At 50.7% G+C, this 26,363-nt stretch overlaps 9 protein-coding genes across 9 annotated transcripts; 5 read left to right on the top strand and 4 right to left on the bottom strand.

The window, feature by feature from the left end:
* The first annotated feature begins 234 nt into the window (after positions 1-234).
* On the top strand, positions 235-2,342 carry TrAFT101_007538 (uncharacterized protein). Its single transcript, XM_024904145.2, has 5 exons — positions 235-419; positions 480-570; positions 630-794; positions 857-1,833; positions 1,920-2,342. Exons 1-4 carry the CDS (start codon positions 316-318, stop codon positions 1,805-1,807), a joined length of 1,311 nt encoding a protein of 436 aa, XP_024759363.1. The 5' UTR covers positions 235-315; the 3' UTR covers positions 1,808-1,833; positions 1,920-2,342.
* Positions 2,343-2,375: 33 nt separating this feature from the next.
* On the top strand, positions 2,376-3,635 carry TrAFT101_007537 (uncharacterized protein). Its single transcript, XM_024908459.2, has 3 exons — positions 2,376-2,731; positions 2,816-3,010; positions 3,093-3,635. Exons 1-3 carry the CDS (start codon positions 2,603-2,605, stop codon positions 3,297-3,299), a joined length of 531 nt encoding a protein of 176 aa, XP_024759364.1. The 5' UTR covers positions 2,376-2,602; the 3' UTR covers positions 3,300-3,635.
* Positions 3,636-5,025: 1,390 nt separating this feature from the next.
* On the top strand, positions 5,026-6,692 carry TrAFT101_007536 (uncharacterized protein). The gene is made up of 6 exons (XM_024908460.2): positions 5,026-5,178; positions 5,332-5,450; positions 5,624-5,716; positions 5,783-5,936; positions 5,996-6,201; positions 6,273-6,692. The coding sequence occupies exons 2-6, from the start codon at positions 5,388-5,390 to the stop codon at positions 6,405-6,407; spliced, it is 651 nt and encodes a 216-aa protein (XP_024759365.1). The 5' UTR covers positions 5,026-5,178; positions 5,332-5,387; the 3' UTR covers positions 6,408-6,692.
* A 3,195-nt stretch (positions 6,693-9,887) lies between these two features.
* Positions 9,888-13,331, top strand: TrAFT101_007535 (uncharacterized protein). The gene is made up of 4 exons (XM_024900561.2): positions 9,888-10,546; positions 10,695-10,806; positions 10,971-11,449; positions 11,517-13,331. The coding sequence occupies exons 1-4, from the start codon at positions 10,338-10,340 to the stop codon at positions 12,466-12,468; spliced, it is 1,752 nt and encodes a 583-aa protein (XP_024759366.2). The 5' UTR covers positions 9,888-10,337; the 3' UTR covers positions 12,469-13,331.
* A 206-nt stretch (positions 13,332-13,537) lies between these two features.
* TrAFT101_007534 (uncharacterized protein) lies at positions 13,538-15,454 on the bottom strand (the record flags this gene model as incomplete). The annotated part of the gene is made up of 1 exon (XM_024900511.2): positions 13,538-15,454. One exon carries the CDS (start codon positions 15,452-15,454, stop codon positions 13,538-13,540), a length of 1,917 nt encoding a protein of 638 aa, XP_024759367.2.
* Positions 15,455-16,315: 861 nt separating this feature from the next.
* On the bottom strand, positions 16,316-16,678 carry TrAFT101_007533 (uncharacterized protein; the record flags this gene model as incomplete). Its single annotated transcript, XM_066128074.1, has 1 exon — positions 16,316-16,678. The coding sequence occupies one exon, from the start codon at positions 16,676-16,678 to the stop codon at positions 16,316-16,318; it is 363 nt and encodes a 120-aa protein (XP_065984189.1).
* A 1,330-nt stretch (positions 16,679-18,008) lies between these two features.
* TrAFT101_007532 (uncharacterized protein) lies at positions 18,009-19,730 on the bottom strand. Its single transcript, XM_024900456.2, has 3 exons — positions 19,433-19,730; positions 19,175-19,332; positions 18,009-19,116 (listed from the first exon to the last, which is right to left on the bottom strand). Exons 1-3 carry the CDS (start codon positions 19,611-19,613, stop codon positions 18,712-18,714), a joined length of 744 nt encoding a protein of 247 aa, XP_024759368.1. The 5' UTR covers positions 19,614-19,730; the 3' UTR covers positions 18,009-18,711.
* RRD2 (Serine/threonine-protein phosphatase 2A activator 2) lies at positions 18,846-21,425 on the top strand. Its single transcript, XM_024908461.2, has one exon. The coding sequence runs from the start codon at positions 20,016-20,018 to the stop codon at positions 21,291-21,293; it is 1,278 nt and encodes a 425-aa protein (XP_024759369.1). The 5' UTR covers positions 18,846-20,015; the 3' UTR covers positions 21,294-21,425.
* TrAFT101_007530 (uncharacterized protein) lies at positions 21,372-24,481 on the bottom strand. Its single transcript, XM_024906865.2, has one exon. It carries the CDS (start codon positions 23,620-23,622, stop codon positions 22,042-22,044), a length of 1,581 nt encoding a protein of 526 aa, XP_024759370.1. The 5' UTR covers positions 23,623-24,481; the 3' UTR covers positions 21,372-22,041.
* Positions 24,482-26,363: the final 1,882 nt, after the last annotated feature.

Below are 26,363 nucleotides of genomic sequence, written 5' to 3'. Positions count from 1 at the left end.
CAGCCTAGCCGCTGAAAGCTTGCCAAAGCACCTGGAAGCATTGTAGAGCGGCCACTACCCAAAAATACCTTCGCGCTGCTCTGGACAAGCAGTGGTGGGGAGTACTGCTGGGTAGCTTTTTGCCTAGTGTGCCTGGTGGGTTATAGATGCCGGCCCAAGCCTGGCCCGTGCATATCAATTCCGATACGAAGTAAGCTTGGCGCTTTTTCAACCACCTAGGAGCAGCACAGACGTCACCTTGCTAACCTTTTCTTTATCTTACAAGCCTCGCAGACGCGCTCATCATACAATATCGCTACCGCGACTTCCGCCGCAATGGCTTCAGCAGGAGATGCTCGGCTCATGAAGTCGACAAAATTTCCAGCCGAGTTTAGCCAGAAGGTTGACATGCAAAAGGTCAACCTCCAGGTTATAAAAAAGTTTGTCACTGGGTCCCCATCGCTCTCTGCCTTATCATGTGCTGACAGCAAATTTCACAGATGGATTGCTAACAGAATCTCCGAAATACTGGGAAATGAAGATGATGTCGTGATCGAGCTGTGCTTCAATTTGATTGATGGACCCAGACATGTAAGGTTTTCTATCCATTGCTCTCGCTCCTCTGCCATACTGATCATTGTGGTTGCTAGCCCGATATAAAATCGCTTCAGATACAGCTTACGGGATTTTTGGACAAAGATACTGCACCATTTTGCAAGGAGTTATGGAAATTGCTATTAAGCGCTCAGGGCAACCCGCAGGGTGTGCCCAAAGAACTGCTAGAGGCTAAGAAGCTTGAGTTGATGCAGGAAAAGGTTGGTTCTTTGACTCCAAGAGCATCTACGCTTCCCGCAACTAGATCTAACGGCCAATCCAGATTGAAGCGGATAGAGCTGCTGAGAATGCCAGAAAGCGCCGCGAAGACTCCGACCGTCGTGACCGAGAAGTTACAGAGCTAAAAGATCGAGATCGCCGAGACCGAGCAAATGAGAGGGGCGGTCGGCCAGGCCGCCGTGGAGATCGAGCTTCTGAAGGCCGTGGAAGAGGAGGTCATAGTTGGAATGCAAACAGATCACGTTCTCCCGAACCTCGACACCGTGCTTCTGGGGACTCGTATCGTCGGGATAGCTATGTGCCTCCAAATCGCAGCGGCCGGGGGCGTGATCGTGGCTGGGCGCGACGGCGAAGTCGCTCGCCATCTGAGTCAGCGTCTGACCGATCGCGCTCTCGAAGCAGCAGCATGTCTCGCAGCGACCGGGGCTCTAGGAGCCCTCCACGGCGCAAAGGCGGCCCCGGTCGATACAGAGACTCAAGAAAAAGATCTAGGTCCCCTCGCGGAGATGCTTATCGGCCAAGGCGGCAATCACGCAACGGTAGAGATCGTCGTGATGCTCGAAATCGACGCTCAGCTTCTTCAGAACGCGCCTCACCGCCACCAAAGCGAAGACGGCAGTCTACCTCTAGAAGTCGATCGGTCGAGCGCAGGAGACGCTACTCGGCGACGCCATCCTCTCGCTCGCGCAGTCCTTCAGAAGCGCGTAGCCGCAGCCCCGTTCGCCGCCGTAATCGATCCGTGGATAGCCTCCGATCAAATTCGCCCCCGAAGCGCCGACAAGAACGCCGAAGAGGTGATGGTGCTGATGAATCCGATAATGACAACGGACGCCGCCGCCGCAATAATCGTCGCCGTAAAGACAACGACGCCTTGACAAAGGGCAAGGAATCTGAAAGGCTGAGACGCAATAGCTCTTCTGCGCCCTCGTCTCCGTCTAATCATGGCAAGTCAGCTGATACTTTGGAAGATGAATCGCGTGCTCCGAATCCTTAGCTGGACGGCCATGGACAGCTAGAGATGTGAGTACATTCTTTTGTTGTTGGGAGAAGCAAGTCACTGGTTTCTAGTCTGGCTGACGCTGAAAATGAATGATGGCGTGGTGAAGTATCAAAACATTATGAAGCTCACCACTCCGAATACAACCGCGCCAGAGAGTTCTTGCGAAGTTAACCCTTGGTAAAAAGAGATTAAGCAGATGAGAATCTTTGATACTGGTATATACCAACAGCTGAGGCTAACTGCTGCTAAAGCACCCGTCTCCAGAAAAAGAAGAAAGTGGCACTCATACCTACTAATCAAGTATGAAAGAGCCGGAAAATAGCCTGGTTAGAACTACGAAAGTACACGTTGGGAAGAAAAAGCGATGCTTGTTTATAACTGCAACGGGACCCGTATTAATAAGTAGTAGCCCTTTAGAGTCTTTCCTCGCAGCATATAGTTTCAAATAGGAGCTAGAAGAAGCTGAACCGGATATAAGCGCATCATCTCAGGCGGTAATTGATCATTAATATACTACATCATTGCTCCATGCTAATAGTACATCCCAGTGCTGTGAGTGTGTTGAATTAGCCTTGGCTGCTCTGCAAGGCCTAGCGGCGAGCAGAAAGCAGTTGAGGTGGAGTGACATTCGCTGCGGCGTTTTAGCGTCTCTCAATCCCGCTGCCAGAACTTCGGTGTTACTTTTTCATGACAACACCGAAAATACAAGTCGCCGACCTCATTCCATCCGCAACTTAACGACGGCATCGCCGTAGCGCCGACGGCCACCAGATACACGAGCGCTGGCGCATGGCTAGCAATAAACAAGCAATTGCATCTCGACCCGGCGAAGCGCAACCAACCATGGCAGAGTACAAGAAGGCACAGGCGCGCGTGCGAGACTTGGTCGATCGCCGCAGGCAGCTGGAACGGCGCCTGGTGAGTTTTGCGATTAGCCTTTTATGCTTGTTTCTCTATGCCGTGACGCTTGGTCAATATGCTAATCGATGAATATCGTCATAGGCGGCGATGGAAGAGAGCATCGCCCAGAAGGAAACCGTCTACCTTGACAGCACCCCCAGCGGCAACATCATCACCGGCTTTGACAACTACATGAAGGGCACAAGTGGCGCGGCTGCTCAGCGACGCAAAACGGGCCCGGCGGAACAGAACCGCGTGTTTTCGCGCTCATCAATTTCGTACCGACCGAATAATGGGGTAAGATTGCCCCGTCTGGAGATATGCGTTTAAACAATAGTCCTTCTTGTTCATGGAACTAACTGGGTGCTCTTTATTTAAGGACTCTTCGGCTCCTGGATCAGTAGGCTCGACTCCCGCACCGACACCCTTATCCACCACGTATCGAGACAGCGGGTCGGGCAATCCTACGCCAACTTCCGCGGGTGGGAATAAGGCGAATAAGCCTAAAAAGAGAGACACGGAAGACAGCGAGAATGATGCGCAGACCAACAAGAAGCGAACGAACTTTGGGGCGTCGAGAAAATGAGGGCTGAAAGGCTAACGGATGTTGGCTTTTTTTTTGGGGGGGAGGCCTCGGAGATTTCTTGGGCATACGGATTGTGCCTCTCGGAAAGCGACCAATGGATATAATATGAGCGTTTTAGAAGGATAGCACATGGCCGGATAGGGATATTTGATGTACACGGCGTTTGGGGTGGGGTTTAATAGCTGATTTATAAGGTATCTGTGATTGAACAGCGTTGAAAGATCTGGTAGAAGCAAGATGATGATAACTAGATGTCGTCTTCATAATATCAATCAATGTCTTTGTAGATTCAAAATTTACCTTGTCTCTACTGCGGAAATTGATTTATGTCTGGCAATGGGAAGCTCTGATGCATCAATCAATCTCAGCTTTGCCGAGAGGGCATAGATTACATCGGACATGTTCAAAGATCCACGCCAGCTAAATTTGATTCCACAATCGAATCACCTTTAGCTAACATGAAGGTCTTATTCCCTTGTTTGATAAAATACGGCTTGTTAAAAAGGGGAGCTGGTTCTTTAGTTCTAGAGAGCATTAGCAATGCTGTAAGCCACCACGATATGATACTTTTGCGGATGTTAGCCAGCCTAAGTCATCGTCTGTACCTCTCAGCGAGGGTTAAACATGTTGTGAAGACAGCTGCTAATGTAACAGCCCTTAACGCAAAGCAGTATTCCCAAATCGCCAGCCTAAATCATCGTCTGCGCCTCTCAGTGAGGGTTAAAAATGCTGTGAAGACAGCCGCTAACGAGAAACCGCAGGATTTCCAAATCGGGACGACCTCCTTCAGAATATGCTGTAAATGGCATGAAATCAACCAAACAATAAGCATAGCCATAATTACGGGCCCTCTACTTGCAGAGTGTAATATTCAAAACTAAACTTAGTGGAGGAGAAGCTATGCAGACTGAACTGCCGTGGTTTTCCTCCGCCATCGCCGTTTGTCATTCTTTAGCTATAGAAAATAACAGTGAAGATAAAATGTCTACATACGATGTGAATTCGTTACGGAGAAGCAAAGCTTAAGTGCTAGTAGGTTTTTTATGTACGTTCTTCATACGTATGAAGCTTGATGCCACTCTATGGCCGCTGTTGGATGACGTAGGTATTTGTCTAGGATGTCTGCGGCAGAGAAGGAAATTTCCCAGGTAGCTTTTTTGCCTCCAGTCTCGCCCAATGAAAGGTTTATTTTTCTAGGAGTATATACTACTTAGGCTCTCATATTTACCTGCCTGGGAACTTCCGCGTGTTGCCCTCTTTCTGGCTAAGATTTCTTGTTTTGTTACTGGCTTGGTGGCGGCAACAGAATGCCGGTGGCTGCACCTAACCAGACAACCTACCTGTACCAAAGAGCAGGCGCGCTTGTAACTACAGTGGTAGCGCTGTGCTCTGTAATATCGTACACCGCACATTCCTTGGGACCTGAGGCAGCGCTGAAAAACGGCCTCCTAGGCACCTGCAGCAGCAATGCAGGGCAGCATCAGAGATTTGCGCTACGAAGTACAGAGAACAAACCAGAATCAATGGATGGGGTCCTGGGTCCCAAAACAGGTAGGCGGTCGGCGTGCAAGGCAGCCTGGAGCGCCTAGCACCAGCTTCGACCGCCAGCGATTCTCGCCTCCCTGCTGGCAGAAAAAAAAATTAGAAGAAAAAAAAAGGCAGGGAGGGGCTCCCAGCAAGGTCTCGCTCCCAGCAGATAGCGGTGATGTCACGTGCGATTAGCCCACCCCTGGCGACTGAATTTTTCGCTTGATGATGGGAGGCAGGCCTTGCTCCCCTTGTCCAGTTCCCCGCCGCCTTCAAAAGAACTCAGGTCAAAGACTGTCTGGTGCAAGTTTTCGACGTCCACACCATCCTCGCGTCATCCACAACCCACCAGGTATGCGCCCAACACATCACTTTTTTCGCTCCTCTGCTTTGCTCTGCTCGTCCGAGTCTGTGAGCTGCTGGCTGTTTTAGACGTGTACTTGCCAGAACGAACCGTCACTTTTGATTAAAACTGGAAATCTAGCAGACTAACGCCATCTCGCAGGACCCCGCCTGTTTACATCACCACACGCTCGTCGCTAATCACTCGAGCCTTCCAGTATGGCTGAGCAACAGACTCCTACCTTCAAGCTTGTGCTTGTCGGCGATGGTGGTACCGGCAAGGTGTGTTAATTCTTGGGTCCTGGCCTTCAATCGACGTCGCGTGCAAAAGGGACCGAAAGCGACGCTTTCCACCTGACGTGTGGCGAACGACGATATTTTTTTTTTCACCTCTACCTTTGGCGATATCAGCCTTGGCATCGATGTCCCCGCTAACGATGGCTTTGACGCGATAGACTACCTTCGTCAAGCGACACTTGACTGGTGAATTTGAGAAGAAGTACATGGCCACCCTCGGTGTCGAGGTTCACCCCCTTGGTTTCACCACCGTGAGTCCCAAATACGCCCCCGCCGCGAATCGGTATCCGCCGTCCATATGCTAATGCTGCTACCAGAACTACGGTCAGATCCAGTTCGACGTCTGGGACACTGCTGGTCAGGAGAAGTTTGGTGGTCTTCGTGATGGTTACTACATCAACGGCCAGTGCGGTATCATTATGTTCGATGTGACCTCCCGTATCACCTACAAGAACGTCCCCAACTGGCACCGTATGTCTCATCCCATCTATCGAGAAACACGTCAAAACTTTCTAACTCGTTGATTCTAGGTGATCTCGTCCGCGTCTGCGAGAACATCCCCATTGTCCTGTGCGGTAACAAGGTCGACGTCAAGGAGCGAAAGGTCAAGGCCAAGACCATCACCTTCCACCGAAAGAAGAACCTTCAGTACTACGACATCTCCGCCAAGTCCAACTACAACTTCGAGAAGCCCTTCCTGTGGCTCGCTCGCAAGCTGGTTGGCAACCCCCAGCTGGTTCGTACCGTCTAATATGCAGAGAAAAAGAAATCACCCCATGAACATGCGCTGACTGTATTTCAATGTAGGAGTTCGTTGCCGCCCCTGCTCTGGCTCCCCCCACCGCCCAGGTCGACGAGGCTCTCCTGGCTCAGTACAAGAAGGAGATGGACGACGCCGCAGCCATGCCCCTTCCTGGTGAGCTGTCTGACGATGATCTGTAAACGACTCGCGCGACGGCGACAAAAGTGTTTTGTTTGACAATCAATGCTGGGACATCCCGGATTACTTGGGAATTTGGCCATCGGCAGCTGGAATGACCGTTTATGATAAAGGAAGGAAATTTCCGGGTTCACAGGAGCTTGATCGGAGAGGGCAAGGCTATACCCTTGGTACCTCGTTTGGGGTAGATTATTGAGGCGTCGCCGCAGGGAGCTGCGGCAAAACCTAACCTAGCTAGACTTTTTTTATATTAAAGACACCTATTTCATACCACATTACCATTCTAACTATTGTTCTCGTTCCAATGGACATGACGGTGAAGTAAAAACAAGGTATAAGCTACGAACTACTACTAGCAGTAGATATGTAAATCCAGGGCTGCATGACAACCTACCAAGTTACCCGGTACCTATTACTAAGGGCCTACTTGGATCTAGTATAAAGTATTTGCCTTTTACTGGCTAATACCACACACCCACCAGGTGAAAAAAGTGTAAGGCTAGGCCATGTAAGCATACATCACATGTGCAGATATCAAAATATGCAAGAAACAGGCGTTTTGGTTAGCTGTTGTTGCGTGGTATCAGTACTTGATGACCCTGTTCGATTGTCGCTGCTGATACATATTAGTATTAGGATTAGTATTATTATAGACTTGACTTTCTGTCTCATGCTGCTCCGTGCTCGTAGGCTTAACGCAAGACCAGCGAGACATCCAGATTTCTCGGAATGCATGCCGGACAACGCATTCATGTATGTACTCGTATGGGCTCCGTAATGGTACTCCATACTAACGACGAGCAAGTAGCCCGGCATGCACCACCTACCCCTGTCTATAGCATCTCGCCTACTAAGTAGGTACTACTAATATGTTGCAGAAACTCAGGCAGGTATGGAGCAGACACTGTACACATATGCAGAACCACTTGACGGACAGAGAGATGAAGATAGAATGTTAGCCCGAACAGAAACCTAGAATAGACGAAGAACGTTGGGCAGATGTGGATGGGGCTTGTCAAGGCTCCATAGGCTGTGCTCCTGTTGGCCCTGCGCTGGCTAGTCGTTTTTTTCCCGTCAACTGCGGTGAAGAAAGAGGGCCAAATTGTTGTGGCTGGGGGATTGATGGGGGGACATGCGGGATGCAAGACGCATGTAGAAGCAGGTGGCCAGGCCCTTTGACACGTACTACATGTAACATGGGAAGCGTGTGTTGTATATGTACGAGTATGTATGGTTGAGGTAGCAAATTGGGGTGGAAGGGAAAAAGCAGCAAGTAGGTATACCAGGTATGATATGTGGGAGTAGCTTTAGAGGTTTATAACTGCATACATGTTACATGTACGATTGGGAGCTGTTGACCGGCTGGGAAGCGGAAATTGACATGTTTTGATAAATCTTTGTCTTATTACGGGTAAGTGAAGCTTTAATACTGGCTGGAACTCGAGAGTTTCGGTATTCTTTGCTTCTTGTTTTTAGAGTCGGTTGTAAGTTGGAGATGGATGGCTAGACTTGCTGCAACGGTCCGGAGAAAGGACGAGAGGCAATGGATGATTGGGAAGAGGCGGAGGAAGTGGAGATGTGCAGCAGGGTAGGGAACGTTTGCGACGAAGCCGAAACGAGAGAGAGCAGCAGTGGCCAAAAAGGCGGAAAGGGAGACAAAACAAGCATTCAATTAATCGTACATAGATTAGGCTGGGCGAATCTGCCGAGGCCAACGCATCACAATTGGGCACATCTGCCTTACTGTTGAAGAGGTTGGAGGAGCAGCTGGAATATGATAGGCCAATGGCCACCGGCATGTACTACGAATATGTAGCCACCCTGCACGGCAAGGTAGTAGCCAGGACGGAGAAATGCTTAGGGAGGTTAGCTGGAGAAGGCGGTCAAGAATATGCGCGCGTGTGTGAGAGAGTGAGAGACGTGAGAGAGATGGGAGGCTGATGGAGCGTGAGTGTGAGAGAGAATAGAGCCTAGAGTACTACCTACTGCGGTACTACTAGTAGTAGTAACAAAAGATATTAATTACTATTATAACCCAATACATAATACATACTGCCTTGGATCATACTTCCAATTTACATGTACCCTTTGCTCAGATACAGATAGCCAGACAGCCAAGGCTTGGTGGATGCTGGATGCTGCTTGGACTACTCCATATATGCGTGCTCATACATTTGCCTACATATTACAACGCACAACGTGGCGGCTCTAAAACGGGGGGGCTGGGCGCTAGGTCGATCCACCAGGCAAGCCCTTTTGGTGTTTGTAAGTACAGTATAGCGGATGCAGCAGCAGCAGCTAGTTGAGGCAATGGCCTGAGTCGAGGGAAGCTATCGAGTACACGTTGGAGTGCTTGCATGGCGGTCTCCATTAAGCGACAGCGGTGTCGACGACACGATCTGCCTACTGGGTATGTGCCTGTGATACAGCATCATCCGTGGATGGCATGACTAGCAGCAGCTGGCAGTGAGAAGAGAGAGAAGCCACGCTGCACAGCTTAATAATGCCCTGCTCCATTACTCGTGTGATGGATCAGCATTGGGCATTTGCGGTGCGGCACAGCCATGATAGAATCTGCTGTTTTGTTTACTGCTGCTACTTTCCATACTACCGACGGCGAGCCCGATGCGGCCAAAAGTAAACAAACCAACTTCCACCGCTGTAGCAGCGCATTCTTGCACTACCAGCTAACGGAGCAGCACTAGGAACCTGTAGTCGCACTCACGGCTGACACTAGTCGAGACAATACCCAAGCATCCAATGCGAAGTTAGCAGTTCTGGGTGGTAGCATCAGGTATGCAAGTCGCCAAGACTAAAGCAGCAAGAACGCTTGGGCGGGGACCATGCAAGCACTCAGCAAGCAAGGTATCGTGTACGCCTCTCATGCGTTCGCTGGCCAAGGCATCCTGGTCATCCTGGCCTTCTATTGCATGGGTCGGCTGTTCTTTTTTCTTCGCTTTTCTACATTGCCCAAACGAGAGCTGTACTCTGCATTGTGCGTTGCTCCGAACAGGGGTGTGTCAATGGCCAGAAGAAGGAAAAAAAATAAAATGAAATAAAGGGTAGTATTGGGAACACTACAGCCAAAACAAGTAGAACAGCCAGAAGAAGGAAATGATCAATAAAAGAGAAAAGAGATTGATGGGATGGCAGCGTTGGACCCCTTGCACGTGCTACGCGTGTTAACAATGTTTCCCCATTTGGACATGCCAGTGCCAGGCGCGCGACGTGATTTGCACGCGGCTCAAGCCTTAACTTTTTTTTCCTCTCTTTAATTTTTGTTTAGAACATCAATCCAATGTTCAGTCGCAAATAGAGCTACCACCTGGTACTAGTAGGGGGGCCGCCTTTTTTAGATGGGTGACTTGACAGCGTGCCGCCGCTACAGTGGCCCGAGTACTGCTACCAGCCGCGCTGAGACCTTGGGCAAAAAAACCCCGGTAGCCAGTCACTCCCCCCCTCCGGGCGCCACCGGGCCACAGGGCTCCAGCGTGCCAGGGGACCGCCTGTGGTGCGTGCTGTGCGTGCTGTAACATGCTGTACTATGCGCTGTCCATGGCAAGTAGCAGTACCGGCCCCCCATGTACTGCACCTAATCGCCTTGCCGATGCAACTGGAGCTCCATGTACCTACCCAATTCCCACCGCCTCCTGCACCTCCACAAACACTCAGCACCTTACCACGTCGTTTCTCGCTACACGTCGTTTCTTGTATTTTCTCTTCCACGCATCTGCCTCTTCCCCTTGGCTCTACTCCTGGTCGGGGCTCCAGTTCTCTCGTTTTCTTTATCTTGATCTTTAATCCTTCTCCTCCCCCCCTAATCCTCTTCCATCTGCTCTCCAAGCTCATCGAGAGTAATGCCTCTAGCCTAGGCGCCTCTTAGACCAAAACAATAACAACAAAAACACACACACTCTCTCTCTTCCACCGTCATGTCCAGTCCGCTCACGCCGCCCTCCAGCATGGCTGATCTTGATCACCAGCATCAGCAGGAGCTTCGCCAGCAGCATCTGCGGCATGTCAGCTCACCGTCTCCTGTGCGAACCTCTGAGCCCATTCCCGGCCTGGCCCAGAGCGCGCTCCCCGCCATCTCATCCCCCACTACAGATAAACACCCCAAGGGCAAGAGAAAGAGAACAGCGTATGTCCATGTATTTGAAGCTTTTGATTTTGATTGATTCTGTCGGGGGGCGATTGGCGACCATTGGCTGCTTGAAATTGGTTTCAATTGACCCAAAACAAGCGTGTTCTGAGAGCAAGCTAACATGTCGTGTTGTTGCGACTACTAGCACCAAGGACAAGATGATCCTCGAAGAGGCATACTCCATCAACCCCAAGCCCGACAAGCAGGCGCGTCTTGAGATCGTAAACCGCGTCTCACTTAATGAAAAGGAAGTTCAGGTATGTCGTGCGCTTTAAAATTGCCCTGTCAGCCCTTGAACCCGTGCCAGGATCTGGGGGGCCCAAACGCGTCTCCGGATGCAAACCAATTAAACCTTTATGCAACCTTTTATGCCCAAAGACAAACACAAACACAAAAGCTGACATGGGCCTCACCGAATTAGATCTGGTTCCAGAACCGAAGACAAAACGATAGGCGGAAATCCCGTCCGCTGTCGCCGCAGGAGCTGGCGGCTCTGCGCTTCAGTGGCATGCACAACATCACGTCGGACCCCATCACCTCCCGCAGCATCGTCGTCGAGCTGGACCCATCGGCCTTCTATCCCTCCGACCACTCTCAGGCTCATGTCGACCATTCTCCTACATCACCGCCTCATCTTCCCACCAGCCCGATACATGCGCACCCTCCCCACGGTGCTGGCGAGACGATGCACGCTACGCCCGCATCGCGATATGCCTCTCAGCCTTTCTCTGCAAGTAGCCAGCCGCATGTAACACCGCAGCGACAAATGTTCCCATCCTCGCAAGAGGATGCCAATCATCCCTCTCAGTCCTTCTCCAGCAGCTCCGTCGGCTATCTTGCAAACCGATGGAACCTGGGCAACACATACACCACACCTCTCTCTCGTGATAACTCCTACAAGTAAGTTGTCTGCCATAATAATGTGCCTTGTTCAACTTACCTTGTTATATACTAACCCTTGCATTAGGTTCGACCCCTTTTACCCTTCCTCTTGCTCGTCTAATACATCTGGAGCACCTCAGTCGCATATGCGTCTGTCCCTCTCTCTTGAAGGCAAGGCTGAGTTGGTGCCCAACAACGAATCCTCGCCGATCCGTGAAACTCCATCAAGACCTTCGTCTACTCTACCGTCTCTGTCGTACCGACGGAGCCTTCAGCGTAGCCATAGTGCACTCCCCGCTGTCACTTTGCCACCCATCTCAGCCTTGACCAACTCACTCCCACCACACCTTGTTCGTGGCCGCTCTCGTGATGTTCATGCTTGGGAGCTGTGTGCCGATTCTGAGACCCGGGATGAGCTAACGGCTCAGGCCGAGCATGAGTCCAGCGGCTCTGCCATCGCCGCCATTAGCTTGCTCCGTTCCACCAGCAGTATCTTGCAGCCCAACACTGCTAAGCGCAATGCATTATCGCTGACAAAGCTCGCGCGCTCTCGCCAAATCAAGAAGCCTAGGCTCAATCGCACTAGTTCCAGTGTTGCTCGTCTAGAGACTTGTTGGGTTAGTGATGAAAAGTCACGAGAATCCTGCCATGCAAAGATGAATGTCTCCATGCTTGTTTCCCCGTCTGACTCAGACAAGGAGAACTGGAGCCCCAGACGTGATGGAAGCTCTGCAGAGGGCCGTCGACAGATACCGCCCAGCAGTCCCATCAGATCACAGAGTGCCAGACGAATCGGTCGAGTGCTGCAGGGTCGAAAGAGCCCAGCATTCCTGATGCGTTCTAACACTGTGCCGTCCGAGGCTCGTTCACCTGTCAAGACGGGGATTCACACTTTGGCAGATCTGGAACCCAAGTCAGAGCCTTCACGGGATGATGAAGTAAGCAGATTCATGTGTGGCGAGGTCAGCCCCAGCAAAAAGGGCGACATGGACTGTGTCGCAGGCCTACTGTCTCTGAGCCAAGGCGCTTGGAGGTAAATCGCCTATGCACAGAACCAAAAAAAAAAAAAAGAAAAGAAGAAAAGAAAAGAAAAGGGATAAAGGAGCATACACCCAGGAATTTCGGACACACGGACACCTTCATTTGAGCATCGTTTTCTTTGTTTTTCTACGAAGACATGACTTTTTTTTTAAAGGAAAAAAAAAGATTTCCTTGTATCAGCGGGGGGCGAGAATGAGACATTTCCCCTCTCCTTTTTGTTTTTCTTCTTCCCCTTGACGACTTTTGATAATTCTCATTTGTCTTTTGAGCATGGTGAAAAACCTACCTATTATTTATTAACATTTTATTATTTTTTCTTTCCTTCCCGGCTTTTGTTCTCTTGGATTAAGAGACTGGAATGAATTTTGCTGGATAGATCGGGATACTGACAAACCTGGGAGGCAACTCGTGCTTTTTTTGTGTGTTTGGAATGTTTTATGGGCTTGCGACTGGTTTGCAAAAAAATCGATTATCTCTGGAAATCTTTTCTTGGGGGAAAGGAGGATTTCGTGCATCGCAAGCAAATGGAGCTGATTGCCATTTAATCAGGTGGAGGGGATATAGCATATTTCAATGGGCGTATTATGGATGGAACGGCCTACTGGTGGGAAGAGAGAGAAAAAAACAACCAGTATTGTTCTGTCTACGTTGGTTTTTTGCAGAGCACGCCAATGAACAACAACAATGTTTAGTTAGAGAAATTAGAATCTGCTTTGAAAATATTTGTGCGAATAAATATTTCGCAAGTTATCTTTGTATCTCAAGCTGCTCAAGATCTTTTTGCTCAAGCCGTGTGTCTAGCTATCTACTCTAAGCTTTAGACTATATCGTCGTAAAAACAGAACCAAAGAGAACCCAGAGGGGGGGCAGCGTCCAAAGAAGGGAGCCCCCCATTCATACTCTTAACTCCTAAAAACTCCCAACATATCTACATCTAGATGTTCAGCAAAGGTGACCAATAAGGGCGCAACAAAGCAACCAAAAGAAAAAAAAAAAGCTTGACAAGACACGCTCATGTATGTGTAAATGGGGGGATCAAGAAAAGCATGTGTCTATCTGTAGTAATCACATGCCCAGCATGCTCATCTGCCTCCTGATAGGGCTGGCTGCAGTGCTGCCCTCTTCGCTAGCATAATAAGCGCTGTCGGTGTCAATATCCCAGCTGTCATCGTCTTCCGCTTCGCCAGAGGGGGAGATGCCAGACGCATCAAAAGGCTTCTGAGCTGCAGCGCGGACGTTCCATCGCAGAGTGCGACTGACGCTGTCGAACCACTCAGTGTCAGTTCGAGTGACGGTAGGGAAGGGATATTGCGAGGCAGTGATGGTAACGTGGTCGCCCTGCTTGAGCTCGACACGGCCCTTGCCGTCGAAAGCACAGTAGGCAGTGGCTCGAGAGTTGCGTGGCACGGCAATGCGGAGTGCCATGGTGTCGGAGAGGACCATTGGTCGGAAGGAGAGAGTGTGAGGGCAGATGGGAGTCAGGAGAATGGCGGGGATGTCAGGGTGGACGAGAGAGCCTCCAGCAGAAAGAGAGTAGGCTGTCGAGCCGGTAGGTGTAGAGAAAATGCAGCCATCAGCTTGGACCACAGTCAGGAGCTCGTCATCTCCGTAGAGTTCAAGGTTCGAGACGTAAGGAGATGGGCCACGGTCAATGACAAGCTCATTGAGGACCTCGAACTGCTCTCCTTCGTCCATGGGGCTACCGTTGGATCCCTGTCTATAAACAGTGCAGGTGAAACGCATGCGCAGATTAATCTTCATACCATCATCGCCCATGACTCGGTTCAGGTGCTTTTTATAGTGTTCAAACTCAAAAGTGGTCATGAAGCCAAGACTGCCCAGGCTGAATGAGAGGACAGGGGGCACCACACGCTGGAAGAGCCATGAGGTGAAGAGGACAGTACCGTCGCCTCCGAGGGTAAGGACAAGGTCGAACTTCTCAGGCTGGCTCCAGCACAAATCTGGGGTCCAATATCTGAGCATGTTTTCAAATCGCGCATCTCCAGCGACGATGCTTGCCGCATTAAAGCGTTTCGAGTTGCGTAGCTTGGCATCGACGTAGACGTTAACTCCGACATCAGATCCATACCGAGGGGTTTGCAAGAGCCATGTTGCCAGCTCCCGTGTGAGGTAGACAAGTTGGTTATCGCGGGCCTTGGTAACAATCATGACGTTGCGCACGGCTTGCTTGATGGGGCGTCGCTGAAGCTGCTTGGAGACTTCGCGCACGCTCGTCGCAGTTTGGACCAAGCGCGAATGTGACATGGACTCATCGTTCTTGATCTCCTCGAGGACCTTGTCAATGTCTACAGCATCGTCAAACCGCTGGTGGTAGAAACATGGCGATAGCAGGTTGCTAATTGCTGTGGTTGGGGTGGATCGCTTCTTGGCCAGATCTTGGAGCGCATCTGCGAGTTGCTGGGGGCTGGCGGCGGCGGACGAGGAGCCGCCGTTGCCACCGTGAGGGAATAACATGTTGTTGAACGAAAGTGCCTCTGGTTTCTTGGGACGAGAGACGGAAGAATTTGTAAATGCGAGGGCCTTCAGGATAGTTTGGCGGGGAACAAGCTCATGCGACGCGGCTGCTTGATAAGCTTCGCGTTGCTGTTGCGCCTGCGGTTGCGCTTCCTGCTGGGGTTGGCTGGAACCCGTAGTTGTTGAGAAAATGGCGGTCTTAGGCGACGCCACGGCCGAGGGCTCTGCTGGTGAAATAACGACAGAAGTAACGGAAAAATCCGAGGCACCAGAGCCACCTAGTGATGGGATAGCGGTAGAGGGGATGTTCGACTCAAGTTCATATCGAGCGGCCTTGGTGACGTTGACGGACAGATTGTGAATGCCGGACGAGGACTTGGGGCGGCGGTCAAATATGTCGTCGGACTTAGCCAAGAGTAGCGAGGCAGGGCGGTCCTGCGACTCGAGTCCGCCGTTGCTTTCGGGGGAAGGGTGGAGGTCGGTCCGAGGCGAAACAGTGCCGTCCATGATTACTATAGCGAGCGGTAGTGCGGTTACAGCGCGCTGTAGCGGTAGGCAGTGGGATTATCAACCACGGGCTTAGTGGAGGGTGGGCAGTAAATTCCGGGATGAGCGCAGACTTTGTCCCGGGATCCCGTGTTCCGTAGAACGCTGTAGAACGTTGTAAGCAGAGACTTCCCGCAGCGAAAGGCCATTGACTGGCTGCGGCCCGGCGCTTCTAAAAAGGGAAATGCACTGAGGTCGCAGCAGCCCAGGGATTTTGCTTACATCAAGCAGCGATGCTGGATAAATCAATCAATCCCCTTGCGTAATCTGCAAAAGGGCAATGCGACGCAGTAGCCAAGCGCGCTAAGGCTCTAGCGGAAGCGTCGGGGGCGAATTATGAAGCAGCGCGAGATGCGGAGACTCGAATTGGGATTCGCAATATTGCTTAGATGTACCCACGTTGCACTTTCTGTTTTGGAGTCGAGGATTTGTCGTCGTCTGGGCCTTCTAGACTACTGCCAGTTCAGCTACAGCTTCTCCGCAACGACCGGGCGTGGGCTTTACCTCTTTCAACGCAAGCGCTGGACTGGACGGGCTCCAAGCAGATCCAGCTGACTTGACTCGGGATGATTATGGATGACGACTATGTCGGTGTTGTTGCTTGTCGAGGATGCTGACCAAGAAGCGAGGTTGCAACAGACCAGCTGTAGTGCAAGCAAAGATGAAGCAGGCAAATGGAGGCACTTGGGTTGCAGCAGGCAGAGCGAGCGAGGGCTGAGGAGATGAAATAAGAAAAAATCACCGCCACTTCAAGCAGATCAGAGACAAGATATCTCGTGACACAAAGAGCAGGGGGAAAGAACGAGCCGACGCCTGGTCTTGCTAGTGGAGAAGCAGATGGAAAAAGGAAAGAATCAGAAAAAAAGAAAATTGAACAGAAGAGAGGAGAATTAAATGAAAGAAGAAAAGAATGGAGAAAATGCAGTGATTAAAGGAAGAAGAAGAAACAAAAAAGAGACACGCGAGAACTTCCAGAGCTCTGCTTCCGGCACTGCGACTCCAACCAAAGATTATACTCAACGTCGATGCGTGCCAACAAACGGGAGAGGCAGTTTTCGACGCCACGAGTCTTATATAACTGCACAGTCGCGGCATCGCAGAATCTCTAACCGCTAAGAATCCCCAGCTGCCATCACAGCTCCCATCGGCCATCACATCTCCCTCCGTAATTGATGCAGCTGTCATCACGGAGGAGCTAGCTGTGTCGCTAGCCGGGTAGCAGCTCCCTGCTCAGAAACATCTGGCGTTGGCGATGGCAGCGAAACAGAGGCCTTCAATGCGCACCGCTCCTCTTTTCCCTCGTTTCTCTTTTCAACTCTCTTTTCCTTCGGTTTTTTCAGGGGATGCGTTTTGCGGTGCGTGCCGCCCGCCACCCCGTGTACTTTGGCTCGCACGCAGATTTGTATGAGGGGGCCTGGTACCTGCAGGTAAACCGCCAGGGATACCGAGCTTCTGAGACGCCTGGCCCGCGCTTTGCTGCCCGGCAATTAAACTGTCATATTGGAGCTCACAGCTACCAGCTACTAGTTTCCAATAGTAGCATTGCTACTACTAGGTAGGTATAATTATCTAGTGATATTACTAGGTAGTAGTACTACAGTAGGTAGCATGTAGGTGAGTAGTATTGCGCGCACAATCAGATAAGTGCTATTTCCGGGAGCTCACCCCCAAATGCTACGCTGCTATTAATCCTCGACCTGCGGAGAAAAAAAAGGCCCTGGAGAGGCGAAATGCCCATGTCACCGCGCGCATAGGCACAGGTATTAATACGGGGTTGGTACTCCATGCCAGATACCCGCCCGTGTTTGATAGTGCGGCGGCTTGGCAGTCTCACCAAACCCCCCATGCTTGGTGTTCCGCATCTACAGGTAACTGGTTTCAGAGTATGGGGGAGAGATATCCTGCCGGATTGAACTTATGCAGCTGGCTCGCTATGGAAGTGCAGTTTCATTACATTGCCGATGGACTCCAAAAGTAGACGCGGCATCTGGATCAGAGCTGTGTTGAGCAAACATGTATTCTTTACGGGATGAATGACGTTGGGGGGTCTAGACACGTGGGGAATCTACCATTGGTTTTCTAGAAGGTTGTTTGTGACCGGATTCGGTTGTTGGTCGGCAACTCTTGTCGTTGGAGCAACACGCCTTCACCACGGTGCCTGAATTAGGGCATTGCAATCTTACACTGGGAGTCTCTTTTAACTTTAGGTAGAAACAAAATACCACATGGCGTCTAGTGAATTTTAAAGTCTGCATACAAGTCAGTACTAGAGATGATGCTGGCTAGTAGTAATGGTAGCAGCAGAATGTACAAGCAATCGACAAGCCTCCCGAAAAATGTACCTAGTTGTCCCAGATGGGAGATATCAAAACAGAGATTAGTATTTGCAGGTACATGTGACCTACTGCGTCAAATCGCTACAGCAATGCTGTGAAGTTGTCAACGAGCGCTGCCGCTGGTGGCCAAAACAGCGTTTCACACCTGCAAGCATTTCAGGGGCTGTTACAAAAATAAACCCGCATATCCGAAAGCCCGTCTATATTTGGCCACGGCAAATATACAAGAGAAAAGAGAGGAAAGAGAAGAAAGAGTACATCTTATTCTAGTGCGTCATTTTGCAGATTCCGTTGTTTTCTCCCGCTATCCATGCTGCTTTCTTCTTGTATACACTTCTTTAATACTAATATGTAATTTGTAACAAGTCTCTTCATCATCATGAGAATTCAGCCTGTTATCCCAACACACCCTCTTTCATTCGACACGTCGTCACCCATATCCGAGCATTGCAAATTAATATAGATTAAGCGAGCTGGTGTATCAACGCAGCTGACTCGCTTCTGCGTGGCATCTCTTAGGAATGGCGCCGCCTCTATGCCAGGCTCATCACAAATCCAATAGCGCCACCCGTCTCGTCTCAGCAGCGTTTATAGCTGGCTAGTTCCATCGCTTCTGCACCTACTGTTTCCTATGCCGGTTTTGTCATGTATGTGATGTGATGGCACCTTGCTAACAAGGCCCGTTTCCACGAATCACCTGCGAATTACCGACCTAGGCCAGGATAAATTCGCACCGCTGCCAAGATACGAGAATAGATATCACCGTCTCGTTTTTTTTTTGTTCAACTGGCGCCGGTGGTGATGAGAAGGGGAGCCAATGATCCGGCGCAAAAAGAAATTAGAGAGAGAGAGAAAAGTGATATATCGACACCAGTAGATACTTCACCTCCAGTGGAGACCTTCCGCTGCCTTCGCTTCCAAGACGGAGCGCATAAACTGTTGCACATTCTCGGATTCAGCCCCGTAGCCTCCCATTTCCGCATCGCCTCCAGCCTCCTGGCTGCGGCAGCAAACCTTTTCCGCCGTCTGGAGGACTGTGGCCCACTCGTCTGCTGAAAAGGAGCCCTCGCTCTCGGCGAGCAAAAGGTCGCGGCCAGCCGTGAAGCCCAGCACGTGGACGGATCTCGCTTGGTCAATCTCCGCTGGCGTCGGGTCTACCTTGACGCTGCTGCCATCAGCATCTGTAATTACCAGGCACGTTGCTGAAGCCACCGTCTTCATGGGAACTGCTGCTGTTAGAAGCCCCAGGATAGCGGCGTGTAAAAGAGCTGGGATGATGCCGAGATTCTGTGTCGATGAACGTGAGATGAGATCAACTCTCAAACAGCCAAGATTAATTACTTACTAGTCGAGGCTGCATCACCTTGGGATTCACATAGGCATTCTCAGGCGTCTCCATGACCTGGAGAGTAACCTGAATCACGCATCTGGGGAAATTCCTGACCGGAATGAGATGTCGTAGAGCTGGCTGCAGGATAGCCTCCAGCTGGCGCTCACCAGTTCCTAAAGTGCAGACACCCAAAGGTCAGAGATGAATCGTGAGAAAATCCTCCCACCATGAAAGCACCCGCCCTTCTTGTCTCAGCCGCAATAGTCTACTTACCTCCAACTCCCGCCGCCGGCCTCACATTCACGTCCACCAACGCCTCGAATGGATTCTCATCCCGGCGCTGAGCCTCTACAGGTCCGTTGACGGCAGCTGTGATTGTGTAGCCGCCGTATGCAAAATTCGCGGAGCCATCTGTCTTGGGGAGATGTGACAGCTCAGCCGTAGGAGAAGCCATGGCTGGGTGTGTTTGTGTGAAAGAGAAAGGGGAAAAAAAAAAGTGCAGCAAATGAAGATAGATGGCTTAGCTGTGAGGCTGCTGCAAGTGCCTCTGGATGCGGATGTGAAAGATTGAAATTTTGCCTGCCGTTGGTGTTGCTAGTCTCGATCTGCGAAAGTAAAGTTTTTGTCTCGGTACTTGAGCTGCCGCTCTAGCGACCGGCCACTGCTGGTTCAGGTACTGTCGGATACTTGGTGGGGACCTCTCGCTCACCGGTGACGTGGGGTAGCACATCCAGGGACCGATTTTACGCCATCTTGATAGCGCCTCATTCCTCATTATCACCTGTAACGTACACCTACATCTCACACGCGCAAAAACACCAGCATCTCATCGTTTCACATCACACAGAACCGCGCCATGGCATCAGAATCACCCGCCCAGCCAGCATCTTTACCGCCACTGGCCTCGGGCATCCCCAACCTCAAAGACAGAATCCCAAAGCTCGAGCCGCGCAGAAGGAGACCCGGCCCCGCCAACGCAACGCCTGTTCCTCAGACCCCAGCACTGCCCTCGCCACCGGACTTGACGGGCTGGAGCTTCAAGATTCCAAGCAGGCGCATTCTTTCACGGAGCGACCACGACTTATTCTTAGCTTCCCCAACGTATAAACTCATCGCCGCATGGGTCTTTGGCCTGTCAGAATCGGTGGTGGATACGCCCAAATCCGTTATCAAAGACGACTCCCTGAGTGAAGGGGTCAAGGCAATCTTAAGCATTTTGGACCAAGCAGAAGCTTTCGTCTCTCAATCTCCTCCAAACGAGCAAGGCGGCTCTCGCTTCGGCAACAAAGCGTTCAGGGGCTTCCTCGATCTTGTCAGTGAAAATGTCCCAGCGTGGCATGAAAGCCTTGGCATACACAAGGCCGAGGCTACCGCTGAGGCGTCTGCCTACTTTCTCCAGTCATTCGGCAACCGAAACCGTATCGACTATGGATCGGGGCACGAGCTCAACTTCATGATGTGGCTATTGTGCCTGTACCAGCTCGGCATCCTACAGCGGTCTGATTTTCAGGCCTTGGTCCTGCGAGTCTTCGTTCGATACCTCTCTCTAATGCGCGTCATCCAAATGGCATATTACTTGGAGCCGGCCGGCTCCCATGGAGTTTGGGGACTCGATGACTACCAGTTCCTGCCTTTCCTCTTCGGCGCCTCTCAGCTTCTGCATCACCCGTACATCACCCCTCGCGCCATCCACCAGGATCTCACAGTCGAAGAATTCGGTGATGACTACTTGTATCTCGGCCAAGTCAATTTCGTCAACAGCACCAAGACAGTCAAAGGCCTACGATGGCACAGCCCCATGCTGGACGACATCTCTTCCTCCAAGTCATGGTCCAAAATCGACGGAGGCATGCGCCGCATGTTCGTCGCCGAAGTGCTCGGAAAACTACCAGTCATGCAGCATTTCCTGTTTGGATCCCTCATCCCTGCCGCAGAAGGCATGAGCGAAGAAGATCCGTCTGCTGCTAATGAGGACAGCGGTGAGGATCACTCCAACCACGTTCATACCGGCCAGGCTCACGATGGCACGGGTTGGGGCGATTGCTGCGGCATCAAAGTGCCCAGCAGCATCGCAGCTGCTCAGGAGATGAAGAAAGGGCATGTGGAATCGCTTCGTAGAATCCCTTTTGACTAATGGCAAACAATCAACTAACTGATGTCCTTGTCACTTAATTAGAGTAATATAGGAATATCGAGAAGAGACTTTTGAATTGCCAACATGCACTTCGTCGTATTCCCATCATGTCTAAATGAGCGCTCTTGGATTCTCACATTTTTTGACGTACTTGATGGCTACAGTCAACGTAAGGCTTTGCAATCGAGAGGTACACTTTTTTCCAGTATTGTAAATTTTCCTCAATGTTAGGCAATGTCTACACCTTATTACGTGTTCTAAAAGTCACCATTGCGGCAGTAACGCGCCGTATATATGCGAAATACACGCCCATTTCCATTCATCACAGGAAGATCTTCCGACGGCTATACCCCCAAAATGCCCCAATGCTGTTCTTTAGCCGATTTTCTCTTCCGATTTTCTCATCATCATGTTGCGGGTAAAACAAAATTCCTCCGACCACAGGCAAGTCCCCCTTTATGTGTTGTGAGGGGAAGCTGGAGAGCCTAAAGTATCTCGAAAACGCCAATTGTGACAGAGACCATCTCCATAGGTATCTTTAAAACGATAAACTGACAAAAAAAAATCTGATCGTTGACTCATCTTTCTGATTTATGTAAAAATTCAGAGAGGAAGGGGAAAAAACAAGGAAAAGAAATAGAAACGACAAAAGAAAAAAAAATACATATATATGCCATGCTTGCTTTTATAAGATGGCTGTAAAACAAGAGGTAACTCCGAGAGACAATACGGTTATGTAAAATTCAACTTATGAAGACAGCAGGTTAATATCCTGCATGGGCATAGGACCAGTCTCGTCACAGAGCCGGTGGTGGTGGGAAGCCGGGTGACATCGACGGTTGCTTGCATGGATATCGACCAACATCTCCACCAAAGTCTCGGCATCTTCATACAGAGAGCTAAGCTCTGCTCCAGTAAAGCTGCGTCCCAATTTGCAGTCGCCAATTCTGGGCCTTCTATAGGCAGCAAAAATGATACCTCGGTTAACTTGGATATCTGAAACTGGACTATTGCCCTCACTTAAGCGGCGTTGAGAATCCTTTCCGGTATAGAAGGAACATGCGTAACCTCGGGCGTGCTCATTCGGTAGTGCTTCCGTATTGCGATATTCGATCCATCCTTGAGCTCGCAATACCTTGTTATACATGAATTCAGATAGTTGCAGTGGCTCAGCCATCTGGTGTAACCCATGAGCCGCCAAGAGCCGACCGAACGAGGGCGTCTTACATGAGATTGGAGACTGAGTGTCGAAAGATCGACCACGAAACACGCTTGGCCAAATGTTCACAACATATACCAGGTCGAAATTATGCTTCTTTGCAATTCTGGCAGCTTCAAAAGCAGCGGCGGTAGCAAGCCGACTTGCGCGGGGAGGCGTCAGTATCAAATCGAAAGGGCCAGTGGGCTTAAATGGAGGAATAAAAGTTCCCATAGAGGTCGGAGAGTGTACCAATGCATTTTCAGATACATCTTCAGATTCTGGAGTAGGGGTCTCAGGCGCCGATTCGGCAATGTCGTCGTCGCTGAGATTCAAAAAGTCATTGAAATCGGGCTCTCTCAAGGTGGAACTGCCTGAAGAAGCTTCAGAGGGGGACGAGTCGCTATATGAATCATTCAATGGTGCGTGGTCAAACGACTGGAGGATCTGGTCCTCAAATGCATCAAATATCGTTTTATCGATGGCAATGTCAAATATTTTAGAATCGGCCAAAAGGTTTCGCACAGGTACCATCTCGGGCGAATCTTCTGGAGTTGGTGGGGTATTGTATATAAGTGATGGAACTCTAATACTCTGATCAGAATGGCGGCGGCAAGATCCATTATCTGCCGAGCCAGGCGATGGAGGAGTGTCGACGCGAGGCGCAATCTGTAGGCGAAGCGGAGATTGGGAACGAGGGCTCGGAATCTCAGACTTATCCGTGGTCACTGTATTGAAAGCCGTAGTGATGGTAGGTACTCTCAAATCTCGGTTCGGTGGGCTAGGAAATTGGTACTCGTGAAGCTTTGCCACTAAAGAGTCTGGCTGAGCGTCACGGAGAAAGGGTGATGGAATAGGTGAGCGACTGAAGGCCGAACTTGAAGAATGAGACCTCAGTGAGCCCAGGCGAGAAGGAACAATGTCCGGCACAGAGGGAGAGCGGCTAGTCGCAAGTCGCAAGCTCACTTCTTCTCGGGCTGTCATGCGAGTGGCTGTCGGGCGAATGAAAGAAGGAGAAGGGAACTGAGGCTCTGCTGGGGGGCTACCAGAATCAGCAACCGTAAGAGAAGCCAACGAAGCCTTGCGTTTGGAGCTGAACAGCCTCTCCAGGCGGTCGAATCCGCTCGACATCGTATTGACGAGGATGGAAGACTGAAAGAATCAAGGAACGAAGGAAAGAAAGAGAGGTTGTAGGTAGGAGTAGTGTCGAGGGTAGTGGAAGGATGTGTTGAGTGTCCTTGCTATTGTGTTTTGCTTTGGTCGTAGACAATGGAGGGAATAGAATTATCGCAAAGTTTTTGTGGAAGAAGTGAGGAGTGTAATCAGAATTTTGGAACATCGGACGCGAAATTAATAGGTGGCGGATAGAGACCCATACGAGGCGAGACGTGAAGCAGAAGTGATTCAAGAGTGAGGTAGTCCAACACACTGACCACAAGTCCACTCCGCAGCGGCTCGCCAAAGGGTGGCTGGAAGTTGGTGAGTGCAAGATAGTCAGGCGGCTTGCATACGATAGAACCGTCTAATCTATTGCGAGATTGGTGCGTGATACCCGATCTTCTCCTTGAGCCGGCAAAGGAACGAGTGTAACGCAAGATATGTGTGTCTATGTGCCAAGCTGAGGCACCTGGCGATGCTGTGCGCCGTGTGCTTGCTCCGAAGGGTGATAATGACAGGCTGGATTAAAATTGGATGTCGAAATTGGAAAGATTGCGAGCTGTGGCTGATCTTGAATTGGCACACACAGCAGAACAGGAGAAGGTATCCCAATCGCAGCCTCAGTACGACAACGGTCGTCGAGTAAAGGGGCGAGGTTGAAAAGATAGTTGGGTAACTGGTGCTTGGTAGGTGAATTTTTTTTTTTTTTTTTTGAGTGACGAGGTACTGAGAGGTAGTTGTGACGTCTGGTGTAAGTGCAGGAAAGAGCCAACGAGTGAAGACTTCTTGCCCGCTTCGAAGTTTCTATCACTGCTGGACAATAGAAGGAGCAATAGCAGAAGACGCAACTCGGCAAGAACAAGAAATAGGGACAGATTCTTTCTGACAAGCAAACACCTAAACAACTTGTACAAAACACAGCATCAAAAACTTCGTGGCCCAGCAGCCAGAGGGGTCGAGGGAGACCCTTTATCATGTCTCCAGGGCGGGACATGAGACCAAGCGCAGTCTCTCCCTCCAAGACATCCCAGACCCTGGGAAGTTGGTACCCGCAGGCAAAAAGCAAGCAAGCCAAATACTAGTAGTTTTCTTCCATCTCCACGGCTTCGTTGGCCTCCGCTAGGCGGGCAGCAAGCAAAAGCTGACCGGACACAGGCACAGACCCTGGGACCAAGAGCTACTACTTCAGACGCAGGGCAGAGACAATATGCAGACTAGCGCCGCGGCTCACGGACGTCGACCGGGATGGCCCTTGGTGTGAAGCCCTCGAGATGGCAGACATGTGCCCTAGCTTGACAGCTCCGTGACGATGCATTTGCTCTGCATTCGCCTCCAGCCCCGCGGCCCTCTCGAGACTTTCTTGGGTTGGTCGTCAACCCTAGCGCGCGTCGGGCGGGAGAGACATCTGGCAAGTGTCCAGGCTGAGCAACCAAGGGCCAGTAGGCGCCACCCCATTTTAACAGGGCCTCAGACCCGAAGTATGCATCGTACAGCCGTGCGGTCTAAGACAGTACGACCATAAGAGAGACATCGCGGGCAAGATGGATACCCTTGGGAGCACTAGGTTTCCCGTGCCTTACAATGTACATCCAATAGCCTCTTTTCCGCATCGACTTACCGTTACCGGCCTGGTATTCCCTCACTAGGAGAGCAAAAAGAAAAGAAAGAGGGGCCTGAACTCGGATACTGCGACAGCCACATCTGGCACCGAGTAATAGCTGCTTCGGCTTGCTATACAAGTTGACAAGCTCTACATATCTCGTCTCGCAAGAACGCGAAGAAGCATTTCTGCGGGCTTTTCAGATCTACAATTCAATCTCCACTTGCCCCGATTAGATCGATAGTTTGTTTTGAGGAACGAGTGCTACCAAGGGCAATTCAAGGGAGACTCAGACGAATTATAAGCCAGACAGGCCAAGGGCTGCGGCCCCACTTCCCTTTATGCAAGCTGCTGCCAGCATGCCAGTCTGGCGATCTCACTGCTCATATCTCACATTCTAACTTATGTATAAATGATAGAGTTGCCCCTTCAGCTACCTGCACTCTAGCGTTGGTACATCAGAGTCGGTGCTTGATTGAGCGGAGAGGACAGTCCTGACGTGTGCCCCATAGGCAGCCAGAAGTACCATTATGACTATGCGCCGCATATTTGACGGGACCACACCTCGATGCGGTTCCCGATTCTTGGATCTGGGAAAGCAGATAGAGCCAGCTGCATGAGGAGATGCCCCTAGAGCATATGCCACTGGGCTCAGAGGGGCAGCCACTTCGGATAGCAGCCGCAGTCTATCTCGCCATTGCGCAAACATGGGAGACAGCGTTGTAGTCGCTAACCAGTGCTTCAAAGGGATGGGGCTCATACGTGCTACATGTTTCTTGGTTTTATTCGCTCCCTGTTTCGCCCTTTCGAGATAGAGTTGTACAGTCGCGCTCATTTCGTACCCACCATATAGAACGTCCGCTAAATGACATCTCACTTATTTTTTTCCAGGGACTTACAACTTCTGGCAGAGAGCTCCTAATCTGTGTACAGCACAGCCTGCCCATGGCTCGATATCTGACGACGACCAAGCTGAACCCAGCTCCGACGCTGCATAGAATCTATGAGGCAAGTCCCCGCTGAGACACCGACAGAGATTGTCTATGGCGTGTTGCACACAGTAATGGTCTACTTGTACCCCGTGCCCATCCAAAATACCGCAGGGGCGCGTGAG

This window comes from Trichoderma asperellum, chromosome 4, assembly GCF_020647865.1.
Source record: "Trichoderma asperellum chromosome 4, complete sequence".
NCBI classification, from domain to species: domain Eukaryota; kingdom Fungi; phylum Ascomycota; class Sordariomycetes; order Hypocreales; family Hypocreaceae; genus Trichoderma; species Trichoderma asperellum.
The sequence above is the reverse complement of the archived record's forward strand: the minus strand, read 5'-3'. Positions and strand labels throughout refer to the sequence as shown.